At 37.4% G+C, this 13,154-nt stretch overlaps 1 protein-coding gene across 2 annotated transcripts in view; it reads left to right on the top strand.

Annotated features, from left to right (window-relative positions):
* Positions 1-13,154, top strand: part of LOC131146450 (uncharacterized) — a 45,786-nt gene that overhangs the window by 20,151 nt on the left and 12,481 nt on the right. For both annotated transcript variants that reach the window (XM_058096072.1, XM_058096073.1), the window contains exons 9-12: positions 3,910-4,053; positions 4,271-4,308; positions 4,385-4,477; positions 7,620-7,703. In XM_058096072.1, coding sequence (XP_057952055.1) covers positions 3,910-4,053; positions 4,271-4,308; positions 4,385-4,477; positions 7,620-7,703 — 359 coding nt within the window. The remainder of the gene's footprint in view (positions 1-3,909; positions 4,054-4,270; positions 4,309-4,384; positions 4,478-7,619; positions 7,704-13,154) is intronic.

The following is a 13,154-nucleotide window of genomic DNA, read 5'->3' as shown; positions in this document are numbered from 1 at the left end:
TTTGTTAAATGTACTTTCTTCTTTTGGTTGATCATTTTGGAAGGATAAAAGAAGTAGGGATTTGAATGTTTGTGGGAACTTTTCTTGCAAATCCTTGTGCTATTCTTTTCCTCATGCAGATTTGGAAAAATAAGGTTCACTGAAAATAAAGGCTGTCACTTGGAAAATAATTTTGAATAAGATCAATACCAACTTTGTGCTTAAGAGGAGAAGGCCAAAATAAGGCACTGTTCAGATTTCTGCTCTTTGCTATTGTAGTGGGTAGACTTGTTAACGTTTTCTCTTACATTTTTCTTTTCCATGGACTATGTGGAATAATCTATTTGGCGTTTTTAGTGAGTGTTGGCTTTGTCCTTAGTATTTGGAGAGCCTTTATCTTCTTTAGGAGTTTCGGAAAGGAAGAGGAGAAAGCATGTTGGAGTTGTACGGCTTTCACAACTATTTGGTGCAGAATATTGAAGAGAAATATGCTAGAACGTTCAATGAATTTTTTTTAAAAAAATTTGATTTTTTTTAGCAGGAGAAATTTACAGAGGAAGAGGAGAAAATGCATCCTAAGAGAAGACGAGATCCTGGAAGCAAGAAGAAAAAGAATGGAAAACAAAAAGAAAGAGAACAAAACAAAACCTAACAGGCTCTGATTAAGAAAGCATCTCCTTAGTAGACAGAACTATGTAATTGCTAATTCATGCCGTCCTTTCTTTGTTCTAGTTTTAGCACCATCAATGCGAACTTTGTTTCCCTCCAGGTTCAGCCAGCTAAAGTCCCATCTTATCAAACAAATTTTGAGCTTTGATATCCTATGCACTAGCCCTCTCCACAGGAGCGGGTTAATTTCTGTACCTATTGATCACTGCCAAGTCTTTTACCCAAACCCCATCCTTACAAATTCATACATCCTCCAAGGGTCCAACCTTTCAAGCATAGGAGGCACATGAGAAATATCCCCAAGTTCTTCAAAAGAGTCGGAAATATTACCAAAGTTTGTGGAACTCATCCAACAATAAACCACTGTCACAGATGTTGTTTCCTGAAAAATCTCCCCATTTCTTTTCCTTCTTAATATGACTTCATTATTCTTCTCTGAGCCTGGATTAGAATAATTCTGAGATTCCTTGGCATAAAAATTCCCTGTGAGTCTCTTTCTAAGACTTGGCTTATGTGCTTCTTAGACTGGATGACGCTTTTACACCTTCATATCCTCAACCTTATTGTGCCCTGTCATCCTTGATATCTCTGAATCTATGCACCACCTCTGAATGCAAAACATGGTTGATTTGCTCCTTATCCTGACCTCCAACAGGCAGAAACTCCTACTCCATCCGAGTCCTTTCACGATTAACATTGATGCCAGAAAGCTCTTTTGACATCCCATGAGGAGAAGATTTATCACACCCAAACAGCCCACTATTGCCATCAGCACCCCTTGGTCTCTTTTCCCCTGTGCAGAAAAGACCCTTGCCTAATATTACCTTCTCTTTTATTTGAAAAAGATGCCTTCCTACCATTAGATCCATTGTGAGAACTGCACTGGGTCTTCCGCTCGTTACACTGTCTTTGACCAGAACCAAAGCAATATGAGCCCTTCAGCACCTCTCCTTTATTTGAATCCCCACAATAGAAATCCCCTGGTCCTTACTGAAAGTGCTGTCAGAACCTTGGGCTGTTTCAAAAGCGTCCTGGGCTCTAATAGTATCATTTGCCTTTTGGCCTGTTCCATTAAGTGGCCCAACGGCTGAGAATTAAATGATCTAGCGGCCTAGCCTGTCTTCCCAATAACTAGCCCAGGTCTGAACCACTAGCATTCTGGTTCTAGGTCTGTTCATTAAACTGGTCCATCTGAGATATAGAAAAGCCTCCTTTCCTTTCCAATAATGGCCCAGGTCCCGAGCAATCATCAATCACCCAGGCCCACTCCTTTCGAATCATCATTGCACTCTCAACCCCAAGAGAAACCTTAGCCACCTCTGTCACCCATGTAGCTCCTACTGAAATTCTAGCAGCTTCAGATGCGGTAATGTAGCTTCTGGACAAAGACTACTAGCTTAAATGATGCCCAATTTTCTTTGCTTGCATCTCACCACCACAATGTGGACTGATCTGATTCTTCTTTGCCATCATTACCTGGCTCCAAGAACGAATACCTTGCTGGACTCCTTTGCCTGTACAACCAGCATCAGGAAGGAAAACCCTAGCCAATGCACAAAATTCTTTCACAAATTGTTGCAACCGATCTCCTTTTGACCCACTAGTAACAAACACCGAAAACCTATTTCTTTTCAAACCTAGCCCTAACTCCAAAAATTTGCCCACCTTCGTTGTTCAAATTAGGGGTGTATATCTAAGTTGAGTGAAGTCAACATAATGTATTGTCAAACTCAGCTCGACTCGAAAATGTTCAGCACGAAACTCGACTTGAACTCATTGATCTCAAAATTGTTTAAAACTCAAACCTTGGCTACAAGTTCTTACTCAAGGTTGACTTGATTAAGTTTGATTTGATTAGAAATTAATATTAAATTCATGCATAAATATATATAGTGTATATATAATATTAAATATATGCATAAAAACATATATTATATGACTTATATAATATCAAAATAATAAAATTAAAAATCTTGATTAGGCTTGATTTGACTCGTGAGTAGTGTTATAGAGCTTGAACTCAACTCATTAAGATATGAGTTGCTCAAACTTGTGTTGAATTGAGTTAGAGGACGAGTTGAGTCCGAGTAGCTCACGAGTAGGCTTGACTAACTTACACCCCTTGTTCGAATTGCCATCTAGTACCCACACCAATACAAGTGCTTTGAAAACACTTAAACAACCTTCCAAAAATTGTGGACAACCCATTGGAAGACCACTTTGCAGTCCTTGTAGCCCCTGAAGATGACCTCGCCCACCTATTAAAGAGATACACCCTCACCTATTGTATGCATCCTCAGCTCGATCTAGGAGCCTTGATCTGGGAGCCTCTTCCTAGAGAGAGAGAGAGAGAGAGAGAGAGAGAGGAGAGGAGAGGAGAGCATTTCTCCCTTTTGTTTGCCAGAATGTTCATTTTCTGGCAAACAAAATGAATAAATTGCAAAAATCCATGTGAGAAATCACTAAATAGAAAGAGAAGCTTTTTGTACTCGGCAATGAAAATCACTAGATGGAAATGGTCTCATAATACCTTTTCTACTCTGCATTGTTTTCTTTTTTTATTTTTAGAAGAATGTGAGAAGAATATATTAGCTTAACAGGAGTAATATGAAGAGTTCAAAGGGGCAAACCCTCAGGCAAACAACCAACAGAACAAAAACTAACCTGCTAGATCAGAACAACTATCCAACAATCTTGGTACCATAGCATCTTCTGGGGACTTCAAAACAAACCTTCTGAATAGTAGCATTAGGTGTAATTGTATCATTCTTGAATAAGCAGCTGGTCCTATATATGATAGACAAGAGCACGCCAGATTAGTTTTGCTTTGACAGCATTCCTTCCTTTCGCCAGATTAGAAAACCACTGCAACACCCCTTCCCAATTTGCAAAGAGTTTGTTGCAGTGAAAAGAAATAAAGATCTCAGAATAGAATTCTTTTGAAAGGGAACATTCAAAGAAAAGATGATCTCTACTCTCACCCCCATGATTGCTTAGTGGACAAATTCTCCTTATAGTTTTGCCCCAACCAGAGTCTCTGTCTAAAGTACCAAGTCTATTCTTTATGGCTAACCAGCAAATAAACTCATGCCGTGGAATATTAGATTTAAACCAGATCACAGACCACCAGAATACCTCAGGATAAGATACCCCGATTTGATTCCAAGCTGAAAAAGTACTACCCATGCATTATTTTCCTTTTCCATTTTGATCATCTTAATTACTTGTTTTTGATTTTACTAACAATTATACAATTTGTAGTTCCTTTGTCATTGGATAATATTTTTGAAGAAGTGATGAAAAGCGAAGCTGGACGTAGTATGACCATGGGCCATGTTGATGCTTGTCTTGGCGAAATAGATGGTCATCCAGGTGGAAGGGGGACAGATGATTTACGTAGCATTGGTACGCTGTTGTTGATTTTATTGATGCTATTCCCTGTAAATTTCTTCTCTTCGACTGGGTTTACAACCCTATCACCCTCACTCCCCACCAATTCCCGGGGGGGGGGGGGGGTCTTGCTTGCAGTGAATTATAGAAGTACAGCTTCTCTATAACCATAAATTTGATCTTTGATTTGCCTTATGCTATCAATTAATATGCATTTCTGTATGTTCAACAGATTTGAAGAAAATTATTCACGTAGCTCAGAATGCCGAGGTTTCTTTTAATGGGAAAGTTCAAGATGCTTTCATTTCATAATGCTAAAGTCTTACTTAATGTTCCTGTGTGGCAGGTGGAATCCATTGTCTTGAAAAGATATGGGAGAGATGCTTACAGAATTTTTAGGTTCTTGTCAAGGGCTTCTCGCCTAATTGAGACTGATAAGGTATTGAAATTTACTCTGAATTTTGTTTACTTTCTCCTGCAGGCAATTGAGGGAATGGCAATAAACTTTTATTGGTTGATGTTCCAAATGAATATGCGCATACCAGTGTGCCTGGTGTGATGATATGAAGAACATGCATGGCATTAGTGAGGGTGCTCCTTATTTGCTTTAATGAAAAATAAGGTTGTAAGGCAACGGTTGAAAGTCGAGGTGTAATCCCAAGAGTGGGGTGAATTGGGTATTTTTAAAATTTAATGCGAAAACTGATCTAAATTTTTTAATAACCACAGAAGTATTTTCAGCAAACAACTATACCAATATCGATATTCCTAATTCCTAAATATGAAAGAGCCTAAACTAAGATTTCAATATGTAATCAACTACACACTATTGACAATGCTTGCAGCAGATCAATATTAACAAAAGTATGCTTGACCGCAAAATAATTCATGCAATAACTTGAATGAATAATGAACAAACACAATAAAATTCCCAGTAGATAAATCACAATACTTATATTCGTAACTACAGCAGAGTTTGATCAATAAGAGTATTCACTACAATCACAACATTCACAAATCAAAGTAAATCATTCATAACAGATATATTCCAAGATAAATATGCTTAGAAAATAAAAGAGACAAGGGAAAGAGTGACACCCAATTTTTTACAAGGTTCGGCAACCGTGCCTACTTCTTTGCCTCAAGTTACCTGCTATGAGGATTCACTAATCCCTCCTTCAGTAGGTGGAGATACCTCTCTCCTTTAGTAGTTGGAGAAGCCTCTCAAGTGAAAACAATCCTTCTGCTTGTCAATGATTCAATCATAGAGCCATCATTTTTTCACAAACAAATAAGAATGGATTTGTACAAAGATAAATCTCCAACTAGAGTGAATTCGTACACAATAAGCACTACGATACTCTCATAAGATATTTGCTAAGAAGCTCAAAGAGATTTGTTCAGTTTTCTGGGTTTGAAATCTTTGAACTTTGAAAGAATAAACTCAGAAAATCAGTTTCAGAAAGAACGGCGCACAGCAGGATTTTTCAATGTAAATCAATGTGTTCTAGTTGCCCTAACACGATTAGGGTTGGCTATATATAGCTAGGTTTGAATTATGGCCATTTGTGCAAGTTTTGGTAACATTATATTTGAAAATTAGAAAGATTTTCGGCCGTTCGCGAAACTTATTGCGCGCTTCGGTCGACTGAACTGGCAGTTTGGTCGCCCGAACCAATTAACTTAGAATTTTAAAACAGGCAGTAGCTATTCAGTTGACTGAAGTCTACGTTCGGTCGCCCGAACCAATATTGTCTGGAACTTTAATAATGACAGTAGTCATTTGGTCAACTGAACCTGAGGTTTGGTCGCCCGAACTCTCTGATGCTAGACCAGTTTGTTTAGACTCATGCATTCGGTCGACCGAGCATTAGCCTCAAGCGCCCAAACATCCTGAAATTCAATATTTTTTATATTTTTTGATTCCAAAAATGATTTTCATAACAAACATCAATTGAAAAGTACTTACATGAGACCTATTTTACAATACACATGAGGCTAACTAAGTCTTCATATACTTAAGCTTGATCTTCATCCAAGCTTATCTTCAATAGCCATTTGTGATTTACTTATGTTCTTCGTGGCTTTCCATTTATTCATCTTTCGTTGTACTTTTATATTGAAATACCAATTAGATGTCTTGGTTTGTCATTATAACGAGATTAAGCCTTATTAGGTTAACAACAGTTATGCTGAAATCTTCACCAACTAATGGATTATCAATCATGACTTTAGGTTCTTAACATAAGTCAACAAACCAGGGCTGAGGAAACCTAATTTAATAAAATCAAATAATATTTGGGAAATATAATCAACTTTTGGGAATAAAGGCTTCTACAGGATGATGCCTTATTTTTTGGCAATGTCCTTTGTTGATACTGAATACCCTCAGCCAGCTTAAAAAGTGGACATACTCCTGTTGAGAAGCCTTCTTTGAAAAGGTTTTTCTAAAGTGGTCTTCATATCTGGAGTAGAAAGGTGTTAGGATCTCATGAAAAGGTAATTAAAAAAAATCTGTCTTCCCCATTTGTGGAGATCCTTTTGTTGAGAAGGTTTCTTACAAAAGGATTTATTAAAGTGATTTTAAGGTCTAGACTCCAAAAAGGTGTTAGCATGTCAAGGAAAGGTAGTCACTCGCATGCCTTCTTTCTCCTTTTCCCTTTTGATTGTACTTTTTACTAAGAGTCTTCAATGTGCAAAGTTGGAGTCCACTTTCTTTTACGAGGTCATTTTATCATCAGAGTAAAGAAAAGGGTGTTTTTTTTTTCTTAAGTAAAATTAATTAGAATTTAAAAATAAAATAAAAATAAACAGATGCCTAAATCTAAAGTTCTCATACCACTTTGTACCACTATGTGAAAAATTTATAATATTTAGCTTTTTTTTTTTTAATTTGGTGTCAATTCATTATGTGATTGTTGGTTGTGGGGGTGAGTTGGGTGTGTTCGGAGTCAATGGAGGATTTTTTGGCTATTTCATTTTCAGGTTTTGGTAGGGGTAAAGATGGTTTGGCCGTTGGCGTTGTGGAGATGTGTGACTTTTGCAGTTTTGTGGGGGATTTGGTTGGAGTAGGATGCTTCTATTTTTACAGGAAAGAGGATGTCTCCAATTATGCTTTGTAATAGGATTTTGTATCTGGCCTCCTCATGGGCTTTTGCAGCAGGATTTTTCAAAGGGGTTTCTTTTTCTGATATACAACATGATTGGCTGGCTATGCTTTTTAATTTCTTTTGATTTATTTATTTTTTGTTCTTATATCTTTTAATGAGGATTTCTTATGCTCCTTGTTGTACTTCTTGCCCTCCTTGATAAAATCTCTTCTTTTTTGATAGAAATATTGTTGGTTGCGGGGTTGTGTTTGTCTAGAACATTGGTGGTTAGCAGGCTAGCTTGCTATGTGTTACTCAAGTGAAGGCTTTGACTTGCGACATCCTGTTTATTATGACTTTAGAACATTAAATACCCCAAATAATTATATATTTTGTGCTATGAACTTCTCCTAAGAGCAAATGCTCTTAAAAGAAATAGGATAAATAATTTAAAAGGAATCTCTAATGTATTTCCCTATAATCTCCTTGTAGATTTCAGATACTACATTTGTTGAAAAGAAGGATACGGCTAAAATTCTTCATAAACTATGGAAGAATGATTATGTGCATATGGAGGTAAACGGCTTATGCTTCATTTTTATTTACATTTTTGCATTGATGGTAAACTGATCACCCATTTGGATATGGTAGTGTTAGTCAAGTATGGAACTATTGATATTGGTACAAAATACGCAAATTCATGAAGTTCTTGTATAAAATGTTAAACAGATCATAGTTAACAATTCAAAGTTGAGCGGTAGAAAATGTGTGTGAATCGTTGAATCAATTTAGGGAAAACAACCATTAAAAGAATGCCATTTTTAATTGATTCTGACCTCGATATGCAGTTACATGATGACGTGCAACATGTATTCTTCAAACAGAAGCATATTGTACCATGTCAACTAATATTTTCTATTTGGAATGGCAAGAGAACTTGCATATGCATTTATACTTTGAAAAGAACTAGTAATTATATCTCAAGATTGTGTAATTGGAGATGCGACGGGGAGTCAAGTATGAAACCCACAAAAATTAGTTAGAAATCACGAAACAGGCTTTGAAAAAGATTTGTGAAAGAGCAAAGACTATTACAAAAAGAACTCTATATCCTTGAACATCAGTGTGACCCTAATCTTGATACATGAGATCTCTGCCATGTGCACATTTGAGGTATCTCAAGATACAGATGATTTGTTCTAACGAATCAAGAAATTTGTGTGCAATGCTTGTTGCAAAAAATATAAGGGGTTGAGTGATTGTGAGATAATTCAACTTTCCAACTAGTCTTCGGTATTTTTGAGGATCAGCCAACAAATACCCACATCTAGCACTAATTTGCTGTTAGGATCCATAGGTATATTGGGGTTTGGATCCTAACAACCCAGTCTCATCTAAAAGGTTCGACATACTTCCACTGTAGCAAGACAGTCCTCACATGAGATCTGGATACTTCCATACCCAAGAAGTATTTCAATGACCCTAAATCTTTGGTCATAAATTTAGTTTGTGGAGAACACTTTAGGTGTTGGATTCCTCAATCATCTTAACTAGTAATCATAATATCATCCACATATGCAATGAGTAGAACCCCACCAGAAGTTGTATGACAATAAAAAGCATAATGATATATTGCTCATCATTGAAGACTAGAGTCAAGTTTTACGACACTAAATTGACCTAACCATGCTCTTGGAGACTGCTTTAGACCATATAAGGATTTCTTATTCAATCAATGAAACCATGCTTTGGGAGATTGCGACAGACCATACAAGGATTTGTTGACCCAACACACTAATCATGACTCCCCGTGAGCAACAAACTCAGGTGGTTGTTCCATATTGACCTCTTCCAAAAGATCACCATGTAGAGGCTAATAACACTTGGTAGCTAAGGAGATAAACAAACAAATTGAGGTAAGTTAGGCGACCGGGGAGAATGTGTTATTGTTGGAATAATCCAAATCCTTTAGCAACAAGATGGGCGTTCTGATGATCCCTAGACCATTTGTATTGACTTTCACAGTATACATCCTACAACAATCAATCACAGACTTACGAGGAGGAAGAGGTATGAGTTCCTTATCATTATCTTGTAATGTACACATCTCTTCAACCATTGCAACCCTCCCCTAAGAATGGGATATTGCTTTAGTATATATTTCAAAAGAGCAATAAAAGAAGAATATATCTCGAAAGAGCAATAGAAGACAATACTAACAAAATTAGAGATTGGATGCTGCATACAAGTGCATTTACGTTTTTGAACAACAATAGGAAGATCAACATCTTGGGAAATAGGACCATCATATGAGGGAACTAGAGGCATAGAAGTAGAAGCTAGAAGAGGCTCTCCTCCCTTGAGTCGCCGTGTGTACACTTGGACATTGGGAAGATCCAAGTGATGAGAATGGCTTAAACTGAATGAAGATCCGAGAGGATTTAGTAGAGATAATAGGCTAGGATCTTGAAGGCTAGGCAGAGGAAGGGACTCATTAAGGTCAACAAAACATAAGGAACTAGAATATATGATGTTGAATCAAAGAAGGCGATATGCATCGATATCCCTATTGAGTACAAGAGTAGTATAGAAAAATACACTTGATAGTATGAGGATCCAACTTATCCATTCTTTAGACTTAACTGATGGATGAAAGAACCAAGTATACGAGGAGGAAGTGAGAACAAAGGGGCTTTTGCAAAGATACTTGAATATAGGATTTTACCACCAAGGATAGTGGATGGCATTTTATTAATGAGAAGGCAAGCACTGATGTCATGAGCTAAGATTGTTTATGGCATTATGCTTGCTTGTGACCAATTACCTTGTGTGCATGAGATGTGTTACCATCGTGTAACTAGTAGTATAGGTTTTGTGCTTTGAGTAGATGTAAGTCGTGGTGTAAAGTGGGAGTATGACTCAACCATTTTGATGTTTCCTAGTGCTAGAGCTAAAATAGCATCTAAAACTCTTTAGGGCAGGGTGATTGTTCATCAGTCTTGTAAAACTCACTAGTTTTTGTAAACATGTTTAGCTTACTTGCCTCCCCGTTAAATACACGTTGCTGACAAAGGTGGTGTTAATGAATTGTGTTGATTCAATGTTACCACTTGCTAGTTAATCGCTTTCATGAATTGCTTACTGCTTTTGTTTACTTTTCATTCAACTATTGTGAATGAATTTTTGTGGTAAACTATGGTAATCTTTGGCTTACTAGTTAAGCAAGAATGCTTTAGGTAGTGCTGCATGGCTCTTCACAAGGTGTGAAATATTCGGCCTGTGACGGTATTAGAGCTAGCTTAATTGCTACATGAATTTAGTTACCTTTCTTGTCGGATTGTGTGAAGCATTGATAAGAGACCACGCTAACCAATACTAAGAGAATTGAAGTGTTAGAGGTGCATGCTGATACAACCAACAATGTGTGACCATGAAGATGGCCAAGCTTGCTGAACTTGTTGATGTTTTGGAGGGATCACAAAAAACATCAATAGGGTTCTTCAATGGAGATTTTAGAGGACCTCCACGCAACGGTAGGAATTTTACAAGCTCAGATGGTGGATTTGATTGCAAAGATGAACCTAATGGTTCTTGCTTTGGGAAACTCCAATGCTATGGTGTATAGAGGAACAAAGGAAGCCAAAATCCAAAATGTATGGGGGTGCTCGCAATGCTAAGGAGTTAGAAAGCTTCTTATTTGACTTGTAGCAGCACTTTTGCGTGATGAGGATGATAAGACCCTAGGGTTTTATCGTGGAGAAATTGGGGAAATTTTAAGAAGGGAAAATAGAAAGAGAAAATAGGGTTTGATCACTTCGAGGGGATCTACCTCCAAATTAGCCAAAGGCTATGAATTATGTTATTGCTTGGATGGAAAAGCCTCTTAGGGTTACATATATATCGGGTAGGGAAACTTACTTCTATTAGGAATGTAAAATATCCCAATCCAAGTCCTTAATGGACTCAATTCCAATTGTTTTGAGAATCCTAACGCATAAAATAAAAATCCTAACATTAAATAATACTAGCATTAAATAAAATTCATTGGGAATCATAATAGATTAATTAGAAATCCCAATTGATTTGGGAATTCTATCATTAAATAGAAATTCCCAATTGATTTAGGAATCCTAACACTCTTGATTCATTCAAATCAGCCTTGTCCTCAAGGTTGAGTAGGAATAAACTTTGGGAATCTCTCGTCCAAAGTTTCCCAAATTGCAACTTCAGATGGTAAGTGAGACTAGTGAACTAAAACTTCTAAGATGTCTCAACTTCTTTGTTTGACCTCCCGGTGATCCAAAATTGCTTGTGGCTACACTTGAACCTCACCCCTAGGTGCAACATCAGGCAAGTGGCGCTGCACCGTGACTTGCTCCTGTAACTTCTTTTTGAGGCAAGATACATGAAAAACTGGATGTACCGTAGAACCTATTGGTAAGGTAAGACGATAAGCAATAGTGCCTATACGTTTTAGGATCTTACAAGGCCTGTAGAATTGAGGAGACAACTTTATTAAAGAACAAACAGTCACATATATCCATCTATAGGGCTGTAGCATGAGAAATACATGATCTTGCACTAAATTCCCTTTGACTATGGTGCTTATCAGCTTGCTGTTTCATACGAGCTTGAGTTGCAACAAGATTTTCCTTCAGGAGCTGAAGCACTTTGTCTTGATCATGTAACTCCTTGTTAACTTGATCATCAACTCTAGATGATCCAATTGAATACCTAGCAAGAATAGGAGGAGCTCGACCATAAACTACCTCGAATGGAGTCAACTTGATGGAGGAATGACAAGTGGCATTATACCACTATTCCGCCCATGGGAGCCATTGCACCCAATCCTTCAGTTTGTCGCTAGCAAAGCAACGAAAATAACTCTCCAAGCACTTGTTAACAACTTTAGTTTGTCCATTTGATATTGGATGATATGCAGTGCTCATATGCAATTGTGTTCCTTGCAAATGGAAAAGCTCCTTCCAAAAGTTGCTAGTAAAGACTTTGTCACGATCACTGACAATAGACTGAGGAATTTCATGCAACTTGACAATATTCTCAACAAAAGTACGAGCAACACTTATAGCTGTATGAGGGTGAAGTTGGCTCTTTTTGCAGCTTTTGGATAATACCTCTAGTCTCTAGATTTTGCAACCATTCCTTCCTAATTTGTTCAAGAGTAGTACATGTAGGTATAGAAATAACTATAAGTTCAACTTGTTCAGGAAGTCATGAGAGTGCCTTTGCCACCACATTCTCGGTCCCTTTCTTGTAATAATCTCAGTCATAGCCCAACAACTTAGTGACCCACTTTTGTTGTTCCATGGAAGAGATTCGCTGCTCCAAAAAACACTTCATACTCTTGTGATTAGTTCGGATTTGGAAATTCCGACCAATCAAATACGGTCTCTACACTTTGTAACTACATGCACTATGGCTAGCATTTCTTTGTCATAAACAGACATGCCGATGTGGGATGGAGAAAAAGCCTTACCGGTAAAGCAATAGGGTGTGTGTCTTGCATTAAAATTGCACCAATGCCAACTCTTGATGCATTAGACTCAATGATGAAAACCTTGTTGAAATTTGGTAGGGCAAGAATTGGTGTGATGGATATTGCGTGCTCAAGCTTGACAAAGGCTTGTTCAGCTTCCTCACTATATTTGAATGCATCCTTTTTTAGTGAAGCAGTCAGTGTAGCTCTAATTTTTCCATAATCCTTGACAAACTTGCGGTAGTAACCAGTTAACCCCAAAATCCTCGCAGCATTAATTGTTTGTGGATTAAGCTAGTCTGTCATCACTTGTATTTTAGAAGGGTCAACTGAAACACCTTCTTGGGAAACAATATGTCCAAGGTATTCCATATGTGATCGAACAAAACTGCATTTAGATTTCTTAACAAACAGATGATGCTCATGAAGAGTGGTGAGTACAAAAATTTAATGACCTAAATGATCTTCAAGAGATGAGCTATATATTAGGATATCATCCAAAAATTTGAGAACAAACTTACGTAAGTAAG

The sequence above is a fragment of the Malania oleifera genome, chromosome 13 (assembly GCF_029873635.1).
Source record: "Malania oleifera isolate guangnan ecotype guangnan chromosome 13, ASM2987363v1, whole genome shotgun sequence".
Taxonomy (NCBI): Eukaryota; Viridiplantae; Streptophyta; class Magnoliopsida; order Santalales; family Ximeniaceae; genus Malania; species Malania oleifera.
Note: the sequence above shows the minus strand (reverse complement) of the source record. Positions and strands in the feature narration are given on the sequence as shown.